This window comes from Saccostrea cucullata, unplaced genomic scaffold (assembly GCF_032062105.1).
Source record: "Saccostrea cucullata isolate Sc308-1 unplaced genomic scaffold, CSIRO_AGI_Scuc_v1 ctg1396, whole genome shotgun sequence".
NCBI classification, from domain to species: Eukaryota; Metazoa; Mollusca; class Bivalvia; order Ostreida; family Ostreidae; genus Saccostrea; species Saccostrea cuccullata.
This window is the reverse complement of record NW_026919687.1, coordinates 26,179-47,975: the sequence shown is the minus strand read 5'-3', so window position 1 is coordinate 47,975 and position 21,797 is coordinate 26,179. Positions and strand designations below refer to the sequence as shown.

At 33.7% G+C, this 21,797-nt stretch overlaps 1 protein-coding gene and 1 long non-coding RNA gene across 2 annotated transcripts; both read right to left on the bottom strand.

Annotated features, from left to right (window-relative positions):
- Positions 1-14,048: 14,048 nt before the first annotated feature.
- On the bottom strand, positions 14,049-15,656 carry LOC134236000 (IgGFc-binding protein-like). The gene is made up of 2 exons (XM_062718176.1): positions 15,574-15,656; positions 14,049-15,212 (listed from the first exon to the last, which is right to left on the bottom strand). Exons 1-2 carry the CDS (start codon positions 15,599-15,601, stop codon positions 14,515-14,517), a joined length of 726 nt encoding a protein of 241 aa, XP_062574160.1. The 5' UTR covers positions 15,602-15,656; the 3' UTR covers positions 14,049-14,514.
- Positions 15,657-17,019: 1,363 nt separating this feature from the next.
- On the bottom strand, positions 17,020-19,336 carry LOC134236016 (uncharacterized). The gene is made up of 4 exons (XR_009985519.1): positions 19,172-19,336; positions 17,959-18,016; positions 17,715-17,768; positions 17,020-17,232 (listed from the first exon to the last, which is right to left on the bottom strand). It is a non-coding gene; the product is annotated as an uncharacterized LOC134236016 (long non-coding RNA).
- Positions 19,337-21,797: the final 2,461 nt, after the last annotated feature.

Sequence of the window (21,797 nt, the reverse complement as noted above, 5' to 3'; positions counted from 1 at the left end):
GTCAATTAAAATTATTTGTATGTAGTTAAATATCGGTGAAAACACTTAGAAGAGAATAAAAAGTAATACTTTTATTACAACCACGTAAATCTATTTATTACCATAGAGTAACACATTAACTATTGGTTGCATTTTTCATGCGCCCGGATCGATAGAGTCTGTTTGACTATTTATCTGTCTGTTATCAACTTTAGTCAACTTTAACCTTCGCAATAACTTTTGAACCGTGAGATAGACTTCCCACTCGGTGTGCATAGTCAACTTAATAATTTCTTTCAAATGACACCAAGGACAATGATTTTGTAACGTTGACCTTGACCTATATGCTCAAAGTGGCTTTTTTGATCTTTCACATAACTTTTGAACTATAGAGATAGAGATTCATATTTGTTATGTATACTCGACTATTTAAGGTCTTTCAATGATCGAGGTCAATGACCTTGTGACCTTGACCTCTAAAATAGCTTTTTGGAACGTTGTAGTCGCCGGGAGCATTGTGTTTCACAAATACATCTTCCTTTTAATCGTTCAGTTAAGGGAATAAAATTCAGAAAGTAAAACCCATGAATAAAACCCCACCCACGAAAAAAAAAATTTTGTTCAGTTTCTATTGACTTTTTTTTTTTAAGTCCATATGAATGTTTTATATTTCAAAGGAGTACGCCCTCCCTAAAGCATCAAAAGGGATCTTTAAAGTAATACATTTAAAGCCAGAGTCCTCCACATCACCCGAACCCTTGAAATTTACAATTTTGGAAGAGGCTTCATTCTCGTCATAACCATGCACTAAACATGTGTTTCAAATAAAAAGGACTAGAAAGATTTCTAAAGGAATAAAACAACTTCACTAATGCGTAACTTACGCGTCATAATGCAAAGCTTACGCAAAATTAGTTGCAATGTTGTAATGTTACATGTATACGCAGGAACCTTGATCTTGACTGACGGATAAGATCTGAAAATGAAAGCAGACGGAATCTTTTTTGAATTTATTTATAAAATATCATTTCCTCAGACGAATCGCTGGAGGGATAATGCGAGAAAATGATAGATTAGTCTTCAGATTTTTTGTTTAAACGTATCAAAGCCCTACAAATGACAAAAAAAATTAAATTTTACTTGTAGACGTTTTTCAACTTTTAAATTCAAGAAATTCTTTAAACTAAATACCTTTTTAGGAAAATCTCCACTTGACACTTTTCTAAAGTTTTTTATTTTATCAGTAACATTCACTCAGAACTCTACCACTATAGTAAATTTAGCAACCCATCATATTTTTGACAAAATAAGACCCTGTTAATTACAAATTTATCGAAGAGGAAGATTCTAATTTTATTAAATTTTCTACAATATTTACATGTATATATCCAAGGTGTTATGAAAAGTTTGTGGACTAGGTCCGGGAATTAAACCTATTAAAGTATAGAGCAAAGAATTTGTACACTTTGAATACATTGTCAATGTTTTAGTAAGCAATGAAATGACCACCTTGCGCAACCTCAATACGACGTCGTATTTCTACAGTGAGTCTAACGGAGACAAGTGAAAATCGAATTTTCACACAATTTACAAAACTTCGTTTCTGCGATCTTGATCTTTATAATTTTATTTCAAATTCTATGGAGAGTGTTTAAAAAGTGCCGAAAGGGGTGATTTTCCCCCCTGAAATTCATAATTTACACTGAATTTTAACTTTTGTAAAACTCGCATAGACTTTGAATTGATTGAACAGCCTTGAGAAGGACAAAATGTGACGATAAGATAATCCAAGCAAGAAAACTTAAAATAGTAGCCTGTGATGGACCAATATCGAAATACCCTTTTGCTTTCCAGTGCAATGAATAAAATATATAAAACAAATCAAAAGAAAATTGAGACGTATGCAAAAGATTTGGTTAAACAGCAAAAGTTTCTCGTTAATTATACCGCTAAAATTTTATTTTTTTTAACCTCCGTAAATGAGCTCAATGGCCTTTCGCACATGTTCAATGCAGTATATTTTACCAAAAACCTATACATGTAGCAGCATAGAAAGAAAACCTTAGTTTTTAATCCTTTTTTAAAAAAAATAAAGTCCATATACACCTCCAATCCTCTTTACATGAATACTTCGCTAGCAAAGGATTTTTGATATACATGTATATGCTACTCTTCTCATAAACCTTTAGCATACGTTGTTAAAAGAAGTTGGGACTTTTGTTCTCAAGTGGTGGTTGGAGTGGATCGACATCGATAGACCAATTAGCAATTGTTTTGTTTTTTGTATTAAATGACGATATCTGCGTTCGAGACATATACTTAGACTCTTTACTCTCGGGAATGAAAACCGCAAGTAAACAACAATCACATGCTATATTATGAACAGATAATTTAGGGCGCGCTTGATTTGTCTACACCTTACACCCGGTGTACACTTTTTCATAATCAAGTGCAAAAGTGTATACTTTAGGTGTACACCATCTACACCCTGTGCAGGGCATGTGTAGGGAATAGCACCGAAAATTCAATATGGCTGACAAATGTCAAGACGTTAAAACTGCAGAATGTCTTTTTCTGTATTTGAGTTTATTGTCAAATATTTTATAGGTTCATTGTGATGAATTGTTTTTAGTAATATAGTAGACCATGTTTTGTGCATTTTATGGAAAATAAAATACTTCATAATTTGTAAAATAAAAAAATAAGCAAAATTTTGCAAGTTTGGGTGTTAAAGTCTCTAGATATATTTGATTATAGCTAGATATTTGGTTATAGGGGTATATGGACAGCTAGGAAAATATTTAATAAAAAATTCTTTGCATTTTGTAAAATGTTTTGTTTTCAAAGGAATTTTAAAAGAATATTCACAATCGCAACAAATATATTATTAAAAAATCGTCTGCAAATAGGCCCCCCTCAATTTGTTGAAATTTTGACGTCTATGTTGAATTTGCCACACTACACCCAATTTCACTTGATTATTGGGTGTAAATCTTCTACACCGGGTGTAGTATGGTGTAGACAAATCAAGCGCGCCCATATGTGTCATCCTATATCTTAAAATATGCAAAATATTATTAAGAATTTTTTTTATTGAAAATGTAACTTGAACTATAAATACCTAATGAAAAAAATCAATACCTTCTCGTTAATTATTCTTTTAAAAACTTTCATGATTTAAATACATTTTTTTCTGTTGATGACGCAATCTGTGCCTACAAGTACCTGTTCAAATATGAGATCACGTGACGAAAACAGTTTCTCTTTTTTTTTTACAGCACCGTACGCCAAGGGTGTATTAGCCACATCCTAGAATTACATGCACTGACTCGAGGGTAATGATTTTCTAAATTTTTGTACGAGACCATTTATTACTCATTGTATTAATCAACTAGACGGCATGGATGTGAATCCATGAATTGATGATAACAATGATCGACACCCCCCCCCTCCCCCCCACACACAATCTAAGGATCCTCCTCTTTTTTACTTCAGCGGGGGGCACAATTTCTTCCAATTCGCTTGTTTTCTATGCCGTAATTTAATTATTAAATAGAAGTTCGATTCATTTCCATTACCCTTTAAAGTAACTTCGTATACCTAAAATCAGCAATACATATATCTCAGTCATTCAGACAAAAATCAAAAGTATCCTTAATTAACAAACAAGAAGTCAACGTGTCTTATAGGTCACCTGAGAATCATGAAACAATTTTCGAGCACTTGAAGTCGTGTTTTAATCCAAAAGCCATGAAATTCACAATTTTGAAAGAGCGGCCAACCGCAAAGAAACCAATGATCCTGCGGTCACATATTCGATATTTTGGAAATTTTTTCATAAAATTTATTTCAGTATAAATGGTTGATCAATACCAAAGATCAGATTTCAAAGCATAAATTTATTTTCAGACAAAATACCCCCACCAGGTACCCCTGACCAAGTGGCCCTGAAATTAACCATTTTGAAAGAGTCACCGTTCTTTATCAGAAACATGTAATTTCATCATTTGCATATTAACCTGGAGCAAAGGAAAAGATTTTCGTCGAATTCATGCATTTCACTATATAATCATAAGAGCCTCACCCCAACGCCAGAACCCATGTCCCAGGGGCCCTGAAATTTACATATTGGGAAGAGGCAGCCTTATTCAACATAATATATATTTGGTTAGTGTATTTAATGCCCAGGAGAAGATTTTATAAGAATTAATGTATTTTTACCAGGCACGTAGCATCGTTTTTGAAAGTGGGGGGGCCAACCTGAGAAAATTTTTTTTACTTACCTAAAAAAAAGTTGACAAGCAAAAAAAAAAAAACAAAAAACAAAAAAAAAAAAAAACAAAACCAAAATTGAAAAATTACCCAAACTCGAAAATCCTTTTCCGGGGGGGGGGGGGGGGGGGGGGGGGGGGGGTAGTGTCCAACTATTTTTCAAGGCAAAGTTCCTTTCACTTTCAATTTTTTCCTATATTTTCTTGCTATGTACATACTGTGGTCAACAGTGGGGGGGCCAAAGATCTTTTCAATAGACATTTTCTATAGTAAAGGTAACGTTGGGGAAAAAAGTGGGGGGGGGGGCCCCCCCCTGGCCCCCCCTGATACTACGTGCCTGTTTACTATATAATCAATAGAGATCCGCCAGAACCCCTGACCCAGGAGCTATGGCGTTCACAATTTTGGAAGAGAAATTCTTGCTCTTAATAACTTAGTACTTGGTATTGAACACACAGGAGCAGAGTAGATTTTCAAAGAATTTATGCAATTTAACCATATAATCAATATAGCCCCGCCCTAACACTAGAACCCCTGACCAAGGGGCCATGAAATTCACAATTTTGGACGAAACATTCTTACTCAGTATAAATTTATACTTAGTTTATTTAATACCCAAGAGCAGAGAGGAAGATTTTCAAAGAATTTATGCAATTTCACTAATATATAATCAATAGAGCCCCACAATAACATCAAAACCCCTGACCCTCGGGCCATGAAATTCACAATTTTGGAAGAGGCAAACTTATTCCTTTGTTAGTTTATTTGATGCCAATAGCAGAGAAGATTTTTAATCAATTTATGCATTTTCACGGGGATGTTTCTAAAATGCGGAACGGAAAACGGAATGCATTATTTTAGATTTTGAATATATTTTAGATTTAATCACTTAAAAAAATCATCATTAACAATATATCTCTGTTAACTTAGTCATCTTCAGTCGTTTATTCACGAAAATCGCTGACAGCAGTGACCTAGAATCGGATGTGAAAGTGTGTGTGTGTTATGGGATTTAACCTACCTGAAAAGAATGTGATTAGCGAAATAAAAGAATACAATTGTTTGATTCGGGAGGAGAGATAAGTTCCACATGTATCAGTACTATTATTTTGACTTACCTGAAAAAAGTTGACAAGCAAAAAAAAAAAGAAGGAAATTGCCCTATTTCTTGAGGGGGGGGGGGGCAACTTTTTTTCAAGGCTTACTTCATTCAGTACCAGCTTCTTTGCCTAAATTCCACATTTACTTATATTATAAATTACCTGTGCCTATAGGGGAGGGGGTGCATCCAGCCTTTTAATGAACATTTCAAATATTAAAAGTATTGGGAAAAATGGAAGCCAAGCCCTCCCCCTGTTTGTATGTGCCTGTTATTGTTCTGTATTACACTGTACTTACATTGACAAAAAAGTGGGGGTTCCAACGAACATTTCTTCAGTTCAAAGATTATGTCTGGAAAAAAATAGGCGGTTGGGGATATTTGATATCTAAATGAACCATGGTAAGAGAAAAAAGTAAAAAAAAACCCTAAAGATATCTTAAGATTACGATTAGAGCAAACTTTTCAGGTATTCTCGGATAAACACCTTTAATGTAACAGTATTGATGTTAGAATAGTCGGTTCCTGCATATTAAAAGTTCTGGATAGATAATGCTGGATTAATAGATAAAGATCTATAATGCACCTATGTATTATATGCATATAACTTCAATTCATGTAAATTGCCTGATTTTATTAGTTATCGTATTTGAGTTCAGTTTAGTACATTATTTTTCATCAATGTGATTTTTTAAAAATTTCTATTATTAGGAAAATGAACTCTCTCTCTACTTCCGCTGCCATGTTCAAGGCTTTGTGTAACATTGTTGGTAGTGAAAAGGCAGTCTGGACAAGGCGTACAATAATGGATATGGAAGAGAAGACTACAAATCCTATATGGATTAGGGAGGCGCCTAATTGTGTGTTGCTGTGTCACTGTTCCTTAAGTGGAAGCAGACGAGATGGTTTTCGTTTACCAGGATCTGACTTAGATATTATGTTTTGGACTGATAATGCTGTGGTTTTTCCCGAAAACGTGCAAAGAGAGCATTTATCCCAGCCTAGCAATTTAACTTTTTACTTAAAATGTGTGCCAAGTGAACCAGGATTTGTTTACATAAAAATTTCATATGTTGCTTACGATGGTGTGATATTGAGCGACGATTTTTTAATTAAGTGTCTTCGCGATTCCATACATGATGATAGCCTTAATGGTATCCTATCATTCATGGGGAATAGTATGTTTATCCAAAATTTAACAATGAATCAAGTTTTAAATGCTGGAAAAACCTTATTCAAAATCCACGGGCCTTGTTTCAAGGTTTTTATGGATACAGATCTGGATATGGCGTTCTCTTTCCGAGGTAATTTTTGGCCTCCAACAGCTACTGAGTGGATCCACAGGCCCCGTTCGTGGCCTCCGCCAAACATAATCAAATCTATTGTAGATGGAGGTTGTCACTTTGTGGCAATTGGAAGCAAACAATCAGTGCTTCAATCGCTTGAATGGAGAATATCGTTTTCAAAAGCAGAAAATATCTTGGTGAAATCAATGAACCATTGTCAATTTCTGACGTATGGTTTATTAAAAATATTTTTTAAAGAAGTTGTACATAAAAATGATAAAGAGCCCTTAATATGTTCCTATTATTTAAAAACTGTTCTATTCTGGAAAATTCAAGAAAATGATTTAGTTTGGAGTCCGTCAAACTTTCTATCATGTGTTTGGACGTGTTTCAAACAAATTTTACAATGGGTATACCTGAGTTATGTTCCAAATTTTTTCATACCGGATTATAACATGCTAAAGGGGAAGTGTACCGAATGCTCAAGATTCGAGCTTCTGAACAGACTATCTTTACTTTATGACCAGGGACTAAAATGTATTTTTTCATGTGAATCAATCAGGAATTCTTTTAACCAGGTTATACAGATGAACTACACAACAAACATTCAAACTGTAGAAAGTAGGATATTCGATGAATGGCATTTTTTTTCAGAAGTTGATCATTTTCCCTTATTTCCTTTAATATCAATACATTCATTCTCAGTGAATCAAAATGTTGCAAATTGGTTTATCTCAAAATACGTAACAAGAAAATATCAAACAAGTGAAAAATTGTTGATAGCAAACAAGTCTCTGACAATGTATTTGCACGTTCAGATATTTAGAAATATTGTAAATGCGCAGGGACAGTTGAACAAAAAATTGTATTTAAAACACAAAATAGCTAAAAATTGGCTTAAAATCTCGGATTTTGCTGGAGATCTTAGTATGCCTCTTTACAGAGCAATGTTCCTGTATGCGAATGGTCTATACAATGATGCCATCACAATATTGAACAGAAGTAAATGCATTCTAAAGAAGTCGTACGTTATTTACAATGGACAAGCTGATGGTTCTGTCTATTTAGATCTCTTCCATGGAACACCACTGCAGCATAAATTTCGAAACGCAGTTGCTATGGACGTACTAGTAAGAGCCGATGTATTAAAGAAATGCTTTGATATTGACTTTATCTTTCTGCATCCAAGTTCAAGGAGTATTGTACGAATTCCTCCACTTGTCTTTCTTCATACATTGGAAGTTTGTTGCTTTAAAAAGATTGATAGAGAGAGAAGACAGAGGGCTCTTCATGATCTGTATTTTCTTGTTCATTTTGATAAAGGGAAATACGTTCCTCTGCATCTTAGAAGCGTTTCGTTGCTTTTACTTGGGTTTTGTCAGCATTTATGTTTAGATGTTCGAGGTGGATTTCTGTCGTTAGCAGAAGCTTTGGGATGTAATAGTATGAACAATTATCCCCCCGCAATAATTGATTTCGTAAATAAAATCATTGACTGTGAAGGATAATTTAATTTTATGTATGACCTATTTCGATATATATATATATAGCAAGAAAGACGTTTATATATATATATATATATATATATATATATATATATATAACGTCTTTCTTGCTAGGTTTGTTTAATTTTTTTTAGTTTTCTCTGCTACCCACAGTGAGCTAATAATAACAAATGTTAGAAGAATATGTGCGTATTATTTATGATATTACGATTTTTTCAACTCAATTTACATCTATCACCAAGACAATTATTTCCACAGTAATGCAAGCCTTCGTTGGTCTTTGTAAGACTAAAATACTGTGTTTAATCGTCTGTTTAAAATTATACGTTTACTTTTAAAAGGCCTGCACAAATGTCGGTTCAATTGTCCTTTATATATTTCTTCCATTAAAAAACATTTAGTATAAGTGTTTGTTTTTGTTTGTTTGTATGTTGTCTGACATCCCTCTCGAGATTTCTTCACTCATGTAGAGACGCCAACATTTGTCGGTTGAGAGCTGAAAACGTATACCTCAACTCCTCACTCGGGGCCATTGAGCAATGGGTGGATTTTTTCGTGCCCAAAACCTACATATAGTCTTATTTCAAGAACGGTCCTCTTTGGTGCCATATTTTTTTTTTAAAATGATTTTACTTATCATATTCATCTACTCAACTCTTGTTAAAGCCAGTTTCATAACTCTTTTAGCAATAAAATTTTAAGGCATAATAAAACCCAAACCGCACCGTTTTCTTGATGACTGAAAAATTGAAGTCATCACGTTTATCATAAAGCTTCTTTGTTACATAGATAAAAACAGTGACATCTTTTTCTAGTTAAAGATGAAAATAAGTTGACCAATGCTGAGGATTCATCCTAAGTAATACATGACTTTTTAATGAAAAACTATAGTCAAGTATAGGCATTTCTTTTCTTAGGGAAGACTTAAAGGTGCTAGATGAGTTTAACTGTTGAAAATATTGATATTTATTTACTATACAATGCCTATATCTAGAAACGTGTAAAATGTCCCAAAGAACTTGGTAAGGTCTTTGTTTTCCCCCTAAATTTTATATTAAAGATTAATTGGAAATGCAATATTATGCAATAAACAACCTTCAATTATAGAGACAAATCAGTACACCTTATAATTTATGCACTTCTCATGCTGAATATTACGAAGGGAAGTAAGACTTTGCAAGTACAAAGATTCTTCAAAACGGTCGCAATGTCCTTAATTCCTGATTTACTTTATTTTTTTAAAATAAAATATGCAACACGACTATCTTTACTAAGCGTTCCCTGTGTCTAATTTCAGAGTAATCGTCTCAAACCTATTTGGACATGACATAACATCATCAGGGTCCTCTTCACTGCCAGCGATTTTAATTCCCATCATCATTATCGTAGCAAAAAACACGAAACTATAGTAGGTTGATTGAAATCGATTTCAAAAGTAATTTCTCTACCTCATGTCTGAAAAATTGCCGACTCGGCGTAAATAAAAATAATATTCAATCAATCAATCTACCTCATGTTGTATTCTTTGATTTCCAGAGAAATCATGTCCTCTGCGATTTTTTCTCTCTGTTGCCTCATAATTTGCACTATACCATTGTAACCTTTGAACTCTATCTACAATTAAAATAAAATATACATGAATTTCATAGGATCCACTGCTCACAATTTCAATTTAAAAAGCACAGTGTTTGATGTTGTGTAGTTTACCGTACACGAGAGATTTCTACCTGTGATACCCCGCCGGTTCGTATCCTGATAAAACGGATAACTCTAAGCTCCTGCATGTATTTATAATACAGATTTTATAATTGGAAACAAGTTCTATACAGCAGACTTAATCACTCGGTACAATTAAGTCAGGGATTTTAAACAAAATACTAATAAGCGATTAGCTAAGATTCATGCTGCTAATGCCTTTGCTAAGCGACAAGCTAGAAAGGATGACAACAAAGTAGTTTTGAACAAATAAGTTCTAATGCAATAAGCAGAAAAGAAGCAGCGCAGCTATCATGCTCAAAATCCCATTAAATTAATAAAAACCAGGACCACGGGAAACATAGGCCTCTAAAACTAAGCACATCTAATATCAGAAACTATGAAGGAGTAAGCATCCTTTGTCGTCCCGCAATGTCTTTATCATGTTTGTAACAGACGGAATAAATTTTATTAGTGGACAAATTAGTAGTTGACACTAGCACAGATGTCTGCAACAAGCGCTCTACAACAAGTTACAGGCAAGGAAGTTTGCACACCTGACCTATTGATGCAATAAGCCAAGCAGATTTTTCTAAGATCATTAAAACTTCAATTTAATAAATCATAAGAAAAATATAAAAATAATTGCCAAAAATCCTTCTAAAAAAAGTTAAACGAAATGAGAAAGTGAAAGCAGAAAATAAAATTAAAAAATATATATATAACTGAAGAAGAGATTCAGTCTTAATTGAGAAGAAAATACACCAGGAGGGAACTTTTATTTCTGAAGAAATATATAAACTTGCAAGTATTTATATAATTAAAAAGAACTACCGGTTCATATATTTGGCCATCATTCTTCAACATAGAAAAAAAATGCAAGAAATTGTGTTGCAGTGGATTTCAACTGAATGACTGAATTTTCCATTTTTAATTACTGCCTTTAAACTATAGACTTTAAAAAAAAAATAATATACTGGCGATTATTTTAAGGGTTCATTAGAAAAAGGAAAATATTCACATCTTGGAGATAAGCTGTAATATATTTCACCACAGATAAAGAACGACCTTACGAAACATACATATATATGTTCAATCTATGGCATATCCTAATACATTTTTAAAACATATATATATATGTTCAATCTATGGCATATCCTAATACATTTTCAGTCAACTTTAGTTGTTATTAATGGGTCAAAGTAAATGTAAATATTCTGTCTTGTTTTAATGCGTGTATGTTTTCTTTTTCTGTCATTACATAATGTTATAGCATACTAATGATTAAAAAAATTTTTTGTATATGCCACCTTAATTTTTACATTGTTTTGATTTTTCATATCACAGGGAGATCCCCCTGCCATTGTTGTACATGTATATATGTTACCTGGTGATCTCCCATCTTATAAATGAACATTCAGCAATGATAATCATGTCTTGCTTAGACTTTAGGGAGATCCCGCTGCCATTGTGATATTAGGTGCTCAATAAGTCTCTGTACGTTTGTCTGGGATCTCCCTAGTAGGTAAGGTAGTTTATTTGTATTTAGTTGTTATTTTCGTCATTAATAATTGACAATATTCATCAAACAATGTCTTTTAGTGTTTTAAGGAAGTAAAAAATAACAAAGCTGCAGCACCAAATGGGAACTGGTTTTCAAGCATTTTTTACAATACAGTCATTTGTTTAACATAAGATCAATGGAGGGCATAACTAATTATTATATTTAAATAAGAGGCCCATGGGCCACATCGCTCACCTGAGCACTGTGGCTAAGAAAAGTAGAAATTTGGTTTATTATTGAAAAGTTTTAATCCAAAAGTAGTCCAATGACCAATCATGGCTTTGCTATTCTTGAGAAGAAATTTTTTAAAATTTTCCTATATATTTCTATGCAAAAATTTGGATGGCCATTTTGGTTCCGCCCTACCCCTGGAGGTCATGATTTGAACGAACTTGAATCTACACTACCTGAGGATGCTTCCAAATATGATCAATTATGATTCTACTATTCTTGAGAAAAAGATTTTTTAAAGAATTTTCCAATATATTTTTACGTAAAACTTTGGTCGTCCACTGTGGCCCCGCCCTACCCCTTGGGGTCATGATCTGAACAAGCATGAATCTAAACAACCCTTAATGCTTCCATATAAATATGATCAAGTATGGCTTTACTATTCTTAAGAAGAAGATTTAAAAAAAAAATTTCCAATATATTTCTATGTATAACTTTGATCGGCCATTTTGGCCCGCCCTACCCCCCGAGGGTCATGATTTGAACAAACTTGACTCTACACTACCTGAGGATGATTCCATATAAGTTTCAGCTTTTGTGGCATAGTGGTTTTTCCTATATCTACTTCTATGTAAAACATTAGTCGGCCATTTCGGCCCCGCCCTACCCCCGGGGGTCATGATTTGAACAAACTTGAATCAACACTATCTGAGGATACTTCCATATAAGTTTCATCTTTCCTGGCACAGTGGTACATGAGAAGAAAATTTTTAAAGAATTTTCCTATACATTTCTATTAAAACTTTGGTCAGCCATTGTGGCCCCTGCCTACCCCCGGGGGTCATGATTTGAAAAAAAATTTGAATCTACACTACCCCAGGATGCTTCCATATAAGTTTCAGCTTTCCTTACACAGTGGGTCTTGAGAAGAAGATTCTTAAATCATGCCAACAAATTTTATTAATTCCCAATTATCTCCCCTTGAATGAGAGCCTGGCCCTTCATTTGAACAAACTTGAATCCCCTTCACCCAAGAATGCTTTGTGGTAAGTTTGGTTGAAATTGGCCCAGCGATTTTTGAGAAGAAGTCGAAAAGTTTACAGACAGACGGTCGGACAGACGGACTAAAGACCTCTTTATATCGTCCGATACCTGTGTTGGCCGATCATTTTTTTACGCGAGCAGTACGAGAAAAATTGTATCGCTGACAATCGACTAATATGTGACCTAGGCATATGTGTAAGTTGCATCGATACAGTCTCACCTCACGAGAGTTCTCGCTTAATTGATTTAATTACAGGAAGCAAAACTTTATTTTCTTTTGTCTTTGAATTTAAATTTAAGCAACATTTTCTCTCCATTTCTTGAGTACAAAGATAATTGATTATACACATGCATGCACATCTAATATTATTAAATAAATTAATTAAATTTTAATTTCGTACATACTTGTATATACAGTCATGCCAACCAATAATAAAAGTTTTTTGTCTTCAAATTAACACATCAAAGTAAGGAACATACAGCGCTTTACTCGGTGTTAAATGAAAAAGAAGAGGCCAATGGGCCACATCGCTCACCTTAGTAACTTTGGTGATGCGATTCTTTACCCGAGTTCCCTCTTGTTATACCTATTGCGGCCCCCTAACCCCTCCACTGTCACGATTTTTATACATTAGATTCTACACTACCCCATTATCCTTCCACATAGGTGTCAGCTTATCTGGCCCTGTGGTTCTTGAGAAGATTTTTAAGGATTTTCCTATGTAAAATTTGGATTCCCTATTGTTGCCCCGACCTACCCCATGGGGTCATGATTTTAAACATATAAAATATACACTATTCCAGGATGCTTCCATATAAATGTCAGCTTTCCTGGCAAAGTGGTTCTTGAGAAGATTTTTAAAGATTTTTCCTAAATATTTCTATGTAAAACATGGATTCCCTATTGTGACACCACATTACCCCTGGACGTCATGATTTATCAATTTCGAAGTTGCACTACCCAGGATACTTCCATATAAGTTTGAGATTTTCTGGCCCAGTGGTTCTTGAGAAGATATTTTTTAATGGCCCCATCCTATATTTGTCTTTTCTTGATTATCTACCTTAGTAAGGGGACTTGGCCTTTCATTTTAGCAATTTAAACTCCCCGTTACCCAAAGATGCTTTGTACCACGTTTAGTTAAAATTGTCCCAGTGGTTCTTGAGAAGGTGAAAATGTCAAAAGTTTACAGACGGACGGACAGGTGAGCTAAACACACAAAACTTCAATGGTGAAATAAGAGGGTATGTACCGATATTCTTTCCGGACAATGGTTCCACATTCGAAAAAAATGAAAGGAGGAAAAAGAAATGGAATTATTTGTTGGAGGGGACACACACATGTCCGGCAAAACTTCTTTCCCTGCAAACCCCTGTTCATCTCTTTTTGTATGATCATATACGATTAACCCGGACGCCGCATTGTTTGTCGATTCAACTCTTAAAAACCTCCCTGTACCTGTAAAACAACAACGACAAAGTTAATATTCCAGAATGTTACGGTTGTATAGAATTTTCCGTCATTCAAGTAATGAATGATTTTTGTTTCGTTTAGCATCAAATTGATTAGTGATTTTTCCTCAACTATTATAGCGACGTATCTTTCTCTGAAACCTCCAGGAACCATAACTCGATATTTATTTGTATATTGTCGAATTCCTGGTACAGTAATCATGTAAGGGTTACCCGTTTCGCTAGACCCAGTGGCAAAGCTGGTAACCAAAACCGGCTTTTCTGAGTCTATGACGACGACTTCTTTATCAGAAAAAGTTATTTCAAAATATCCTCTCGGGTGAAGTATTTTCTCCGTTTGTTTATTTCCAATCTAATATGTAAGTCGGGTTTGGAAAGGTGACACAATTTTCAGGATTGTTCTCATTCTGTTATAGTTAGGCGGGACTATATACATTTTATCCAGCCTTTCAATAGGTGGAAGTTGTTTACAAGCTTACTGCAAGATCCAAAATCAGTGCTGTTTTTAAAACCTATTTCAGTACAGTAACTTCCAGAAAATACTGCGATTGGATATGTTGATTCAATAAAGGTTCCTGACATGTCGACTCTATGGTATATTTCATATGTTTCAAGCTCATGTAAGACGAGATGCATTACACTGCCATTTTGGTACGTTATTCCATTTACTTTCTTTGGCAAATCGGGATCAAACTGAAAGTGTATTTTGATTGTAGTACTGTTCCTTCGGGAGGCTATTGCAAATTGTGGACCTGTTGTTTTGCTAAACGCCCTGGGTGTAGAAATGACGTATGAATTTGATGTTGATTTAATTGGTAAAGTGCTAGTGCTATCAGAAGTATGTATATAATTGTCAATGATGATAACGAACACGTCTCTAGAAGTCTCGATCTGCAGTGCTTTTTCTTCGATTTTGAAATCTGAGAGTGAAATCGCACTTGTAACGCTAATTTCCCTAACATTTATCCTTGGTGTAACAACTTCATTGAAGAGCTGTGTAGAAAACTTTGAAATTAATTTAAACTCAAAATCTCCATCCGATAAAATATATATGGTTTTGGTTTGGTCACTTGCCATGCTGAGATTGTCAGTAACACAGACCAAAAACTGGCGTCCCTGAATTCCTATAAACCGAATGATAAAAATGTTAAACACGTTAGCATAATTTAACAAGATGCGTTTGTGAAATACTATGCCCGTGATGGTTACAAAAATCTAGAGTTGGACGAAGACTGTCTGAAGTTAAAGACACTTACCCTCGACAGCGCAATAGTTATGGGATCGGTTACAGTTGACAACAAACAAACATACAGACAGGACAAAAAATACCCCTCCGGATCTTTCCATTCGGGGCATAAAAAAGCTTTTCAAAACATTAAAATAAATATAAGAAGGATATATGGAGATAACGAACAACATATAAATATCAAAGTCGGTAAATAAACAATACAAAATATTTTTTAAACTCCTTGAAGTACCCGGTACCTGTTTTTCCTGCTGTAGAATAATTCATTCCTTTAAAGGGTTCATTAGGGCAAACCACTGTTTTCTGGTTCTGACCAACAGTTTCCCCTTGGGATAGATATAGAAATAAAAATGTTTAACTTGTTAAAAAGGCTTTCATAGAAATTTCAATGAATTTAAGAAAATATCTTGAGTAAAAAAAGTTGTTTGTCAACTCATCTTTAAAAAAAAAAAAACTACAGTGTACCTACATGTCAGAAAAATAACGTTGTTCATGGCTTCATTTGATTAATCTATTTTTAAAATAGTTTTTTCACCCAGCAAAATCAATGTATTAAATGTGTCAGGCGCAATTTAGGGCAAGATTGTTTTCGGATTCTTTATGGACAACTTGTGTGTGCTTATTTCAGCTCGGTAAAGATAGTTTTCGACTTAGCAAGAGTAATTTTTTTCGTTGGTCGCCATATTGGAAGTCCAAATGCTCATATTCCTATATTGTTCATTCAATTTTTAATTTTCATATTTGCTCTTTTTTTCCAGAAGTATATAAATTTTTGGAAGCTTCCTTTATTTGAAAAAAATGTAATAAAGATTCTCCACCAAATATTTCTGCTGCAACCTCTCAAACATGGTAAGACAGAGAGGGAAAATCACCTAGTCGACCTCCGATATGGCGGCCAACGGAAGGTAACTTTTGCTAAATTTTGGCAGGTCGAAAACTTTCTATATTAGTAAAATTCAACGTTGAGCTGGATTATTTTTTACTGCAAAAGAATTTCCGTATATTGTCAAAGTGTAAAAATAAGTTGTGGACTGTAAAAGTCAGCGCTCTTCGCAAAATTTCAATACTCTTGAATCACAAAATTGAAGTAGGAAATTTTACAAAGCCGTACATGTATATGATACTCGGGAAAAGTGCAAATGGACACTCGACAAACATGTCTTGTGCCAATGTGGTTAAATGTCAATTTGCAAGTGCAATCTTACTCTCTTAAACTCATACTTTTTTCCCATCAGCCATCTTCCTAAATTAGGGGTTTCTAATCCAGATCTACAAAAGCATTTGAGGAAATAGACTGACTATAGGATGCTCTCTCTGATTGACCTTATCAAAGTTTTCATGAAAGATTAACAGAATAAAAAACCAGTTAATAATTAAACTATTAGATAAACAAGGGCATGACTTGTCTCTGCTTTGAAGTAAAAAAATTGAGATTTTAACCTACTTTCAATATTTCCCTGCATTTTCTATTTTATTCGCTCTGATTGGTTAATTAGAGTGGCTTATCGATGTTAAACTTAGTATCCTCATTGTACGGCCCGAATGTTTATTCCGTCAAAGTCAGTCTATTCAGTAAAGGGTTTACATGAATGTGGAGCGTAGTGGTATGAAAAGAAATCTTAAGGAAGCCATCTGGTTTTGCCTTCACCTTGAAATACGAAAAGAAATGACATGAAATGATACAAATGCATTAAATACAGTATTTTGAAAGTATAAAATTTACCGTCATTTTCATTTTGCCGTTTACTTCTTTCCTGAATATATAAAACTGTCATCGTTAAAAAGCCGACGACTGCGACAGAGAAGACGGAGATGACAACTGTTTTTAAACAAATCCTCGATGTATTATGATGTGTTATTGCTTCTACCTCTTCGAAATCTGTTTCCAAATTCGGGATCTACATGAAAAAGGAAATCGAAGTCATTACGTTTTCCTCGTTTCCCTTTGATAAGCAATGGTGCCTCTTTCAAAATTTGTGAATTTCATGGCTTTTGGATTTAAACAGGAACCAAATACAATCGCTGAATGTTCATGTTTTTGATCTTATAGTATATACGAACATGTTTTTGATCCTATAGTATATACAAACATGTTTACTATTCTAATTTTGCTCATTAAATTTCGAAACTTTCTCTTGTTTCTTTATCGTGTTTGTTGTTTTACATTTATCACTTATTAACATTTTAACAAAAAACTATTTTATTCCAATTTGTAATAAAATACCGTAATTCATGCATTTGTTGTCTTTTTCTTTTAAGGGTTTTTTTTTTTTTTTTTTTTTTTTTTTTTTTAGAAAAGTTTAAAATTACTTACGTTGTTCTTTAATAGTGCACATATTATTTCAATTGTAAAAATAAGACTATTGTCAATATAAATTACCAGTTCAACATATGAATTTTTGTCGTCCAGCTGGTGATATTCATTTTCATAATTCTGTAAGTATATTAATTTATACCAATATTTATTTTGGATTCTCACAATTACAAAGATTACACGTTAATAATTTATTGTGGATTCTTCTATAACTTTGATAACAATTCATTGATAACAGTTAATTAACAACAAAACTTAACGTTTATAATCTAAATCAAGGAAAAATTTATGAAAATAAAAACATGTTTACCTGCCTATACCTGCCTTCCGCCATTATGCACCACGTTTCAGTTTTTTGTGTTGTTGACCTGGATATTTTTGTCTTAATATATTAGTCATAGTTTATTTAATATGATTGTTCTCATGAAGCAATTCTATTTTACGTAAATCTTTTAATAGATATATGTATGTCAATATAACCGATATATTTTCGAGCACAATAAAGAACAACGAACGATAGTATTGTTCTCCCGCCTACCTCTAAGTCAATTCTCAAAAGTTAACATATTCAAATGATTTTCAAAATTTTTATTAGATATTTATATGAATTGTCATAAAACGTTACTTATTTGGGATACCAAAGAGAGATAACTCTATAATTTTGGTAAAACTTGTGTTTTTCACTATAGAAATCAACGGAAAACGGAAAATATTTTTAAAACATCTTCCCCCCCCCCCCCCGTGAAACAAAAATTCCTTTTTACAGGTAATATGAACTGTCATTTTACAAATTTATGCCAAAGCTTTTTGTGTTTCACGGGGGGGGGGGGAACATATGTTTATAGACAAAAAACGAAAAAAATGCTGATTTTTCACAACTTTTAAAATTATTTACAACTAAATAATTGTATATTATTAATTTATATATGTTTTATTTATTAGCGTAAAACATAAGAAAAGATATGAGATACATTTTATCATATTTAAGACTATTTCAAAATATGGTGATTCTTAAAAGTTCGATTTCACCAGAAAATATCGTCTACCCCCTTTTTTTAAGAGCTGGAATTAATGATAATTTACTATCAACCGCTGGAATTAAAACTATAAATGTATTAAACAAAGATTTAATGACCAAATTGCCATTAATATTGAATTTAATGGGTGCAAAATGTAGGCGGGAATCAAGAGTTAGAGTTCGTAGTTCTTAGCAAGCACCTATTTAAAAGCCCAATCACCTTTTGTAAAGAAAAAGACAATATGAGTTTTAAAAAGTTCCATAGAATAATTTCATGTGAACATTGTGCATATTTAAACATGCTATATTCTAAAGCGCAGAAAAAAATAAGTATTTTTTGAAATCATATAACAATATGTTTTACACATCTAACTGCCTGCATAGATATAATTGGTTTTGATAAATATGTTTTCAAAAGTAAACATTTAATAAACTAAAAAAAAATAATCCACAAAAAAAAATCAAACAAAAAGAAACAAAAAAAAAAAATTAATTTTATACTTACATTCAGTTTTAAAAAGGCTCCTAAATCTAAAATTAAATGTTCATTTAACATTTACAAAGCATTTGTTTTTGGGTACTTCAGTAAGTTGTAACTTTATTTTACATGAGTAATTTTAATATAACAGGATTTAGACGACAAGGGTTTAGATATGTTTCCTTGTTTATAACATAAGTGTCAATTTCAACAAGAACAATTATTGGGAAAGTTGAAATTAAATGAACTCACAAGTATACGAAATTATTTCACCGAATATTGAAGTGTTGGCATTGGCTGTTGAGTTAACATTTAACATGAAAAGTTTTAAGTGGAGCCAAAGTAACTGTGAGCTTGATTGCTATTTGTTAAAGTACATATAGTTTCCTTATCTTATCTACTTTAAATCAGGTCAAGTCCAAAAACAAGATATAATCGTGACTGACAATCTTCATCAAAATTAAAGCTGAACACGATTCGTAAAATAAACGTGTCCACCATTTTTGTTCGGAGAATCGCTATATTTGCAGACCCCTATATAAAGGGCAAGACTTTGTCACCGTTCCGTGTAATTAGTCGACACCGGTGTAGACGGACGCATGCTATACAGCACTCGGTAGCGACAATAATAACGTAATACTTCGTCTAATGCATAAAGTATGATACCAAAGAAACTTATATCACAACTTACAATTATAGTTGTACAGGTCAGTGCAGTATACAAAGAAACACAGATACACGTTAGTGCAGTAAAATGGAAACAAAAGTAATGCAAAATAACCAGCACGATCACGGGTCGCCATAATGATTCCACGTCAATACCCGTGACAATAAAGCAGTGAGGCGTGAAGAATCTTAAGAGATTCCATGGTGTTGATGTATCGTAGATGATGATATCGAAAGTGGCGTATGCCTCTGATCTAATATATGAGGGTTGTTCGAAAAGTTCGTGGACTGATGCTATAAAAAATCTGACCAGCTATGTTCCGCCAACCAAATCATGGACATTTAAACCATAAATGTTTCGTACAAATGATTCCTGCAGATTACACGCCAAATACACCCATCTTCTTTATGGTGATAGTCCACGAACTTTCCGAACAACCTTCGTATACCCCCCAAAAATTCATCAATCACTGCATAAGTATTGAATAATATGATTATGAGATTAGAAGAGCTTAAGGACAATACGCAAGGTACTTTACCTACTGATAAATCAGCATGTGTTACCCGGGGTTTTGAAAAGATATCAGATTATGAAAATTTTTGCATTTGTCAAAGAAAAATGTACAAAAATTACAAAACATAAATTCCAGATTCTTTTTCTTCAAAATTTGTTTTAGAAGAGTTGTACAAATCCATATATAGACATTGAAAGTATTGCACACAGGTCCTTCATTTAGTGGAACTCTTCAACTCCAGGGAAGAACCCAATAATGTTCAAACTACGTTGCGTATGACCTTAATATGCAATAGTAATGCATCCGTCCGTCCGTCTGTAAACAATTTTTCAAAATGGTACTCCTCCTACTGATTTCAATATTACTAAGTACACAAGTAGACTACACTAAGGTACATAATTCTGTATATCGATTTTGGATTTCGATGAACGGTGTTGCCATGGCTACTAAAAATAACAAGAGGCCCACGGGCCTTATAGGTCACCTGAGCATTATGCAACAACTTTCCAGTTATTGAATTTGATTCATGTTTTAAGCCAGGTGCTATGACATTCAGAATTTTGAAAGAGGCACCATTGATCATCATAACAATACACTTATTAGTTGCTTAGCTTGGTTACTGAATACCCATAGGCAGGGTAGGGGAACAAAAATGCATTCCAACTAATCAGTAATATTCAGCAATAATCAGTAGTGCCCCTAACACTGTGACATAAACCCCTGACCCTAGGTCCACACATTGCACAAATTTTAAATAGGCATCCTTAAAATTGCCTATCAAAAATAAATAAATGTTTTTTAAATACAAAGGAGCAGATTTCATTCATAATCAGTATATAAGTAGAGCCCCCCCCCCCCCCATCCCTGACCCTGGGGCTTTGAATTCACAATTCTGCAATATAAGGGCCCTTGCTCATCATAACTATATAGGTAGTTCATCTGCTTCATACCCAGAGACAGAGAAGAAAATGTTCAAAGATTTAATGTAGTTCTATAATCAATAGAGCCCCGCCCTAACACCAGAACCCATGACCCTGGGGCCATAAAATTCATAATTTTAGAAGAGGCATTCTTGCTCATCATAAGTATGTACTTAGTTAGTTTATTTAATACCTAGGAGCAAAGAAGAAGATTTTCAAAGAATTTGTGCACTTTCACTATATAATCAATAAAGCCCCCTCCCCCCAACACCAGAACCCTTGACCCTGGGGCAATAAAATTCACAATTTTGGTTGAAGCACTCTTGCTCATCATATCTATGCACTTAGTTAGTTTATTTAATACCTAGGAGCAGAGAAGAAGTTTTTCAAAGAATTCATGTATTTTTACTATATAATCAATAGAGCCCCGCCCTAACACCAGAACCCTTGACCCTGGGGCCAAAAAATTCACAATTTTGGTTGAAGCACTGTTGCTCATCATAACTATGTACTTAGTTAGTTTATTTAATACCCAGGGGCAGAGAAGAAGAT

Bases quoted from the DNA above. Each gene is read 5' to 3' on its own strand.
- LOC134236000 (XM_062718176.1), bottom strand. From the start codon at position 15,601: ATGAATTATTCTACAGCAGGAAAAACAG. The intron at 15,213-15,573 runs GTACCGGGTACT...TTCGGTTTATAG, and splicing joins TTCTACAGCAGGAAAAACAG to GAATTCAGGGACGCCAGTTT.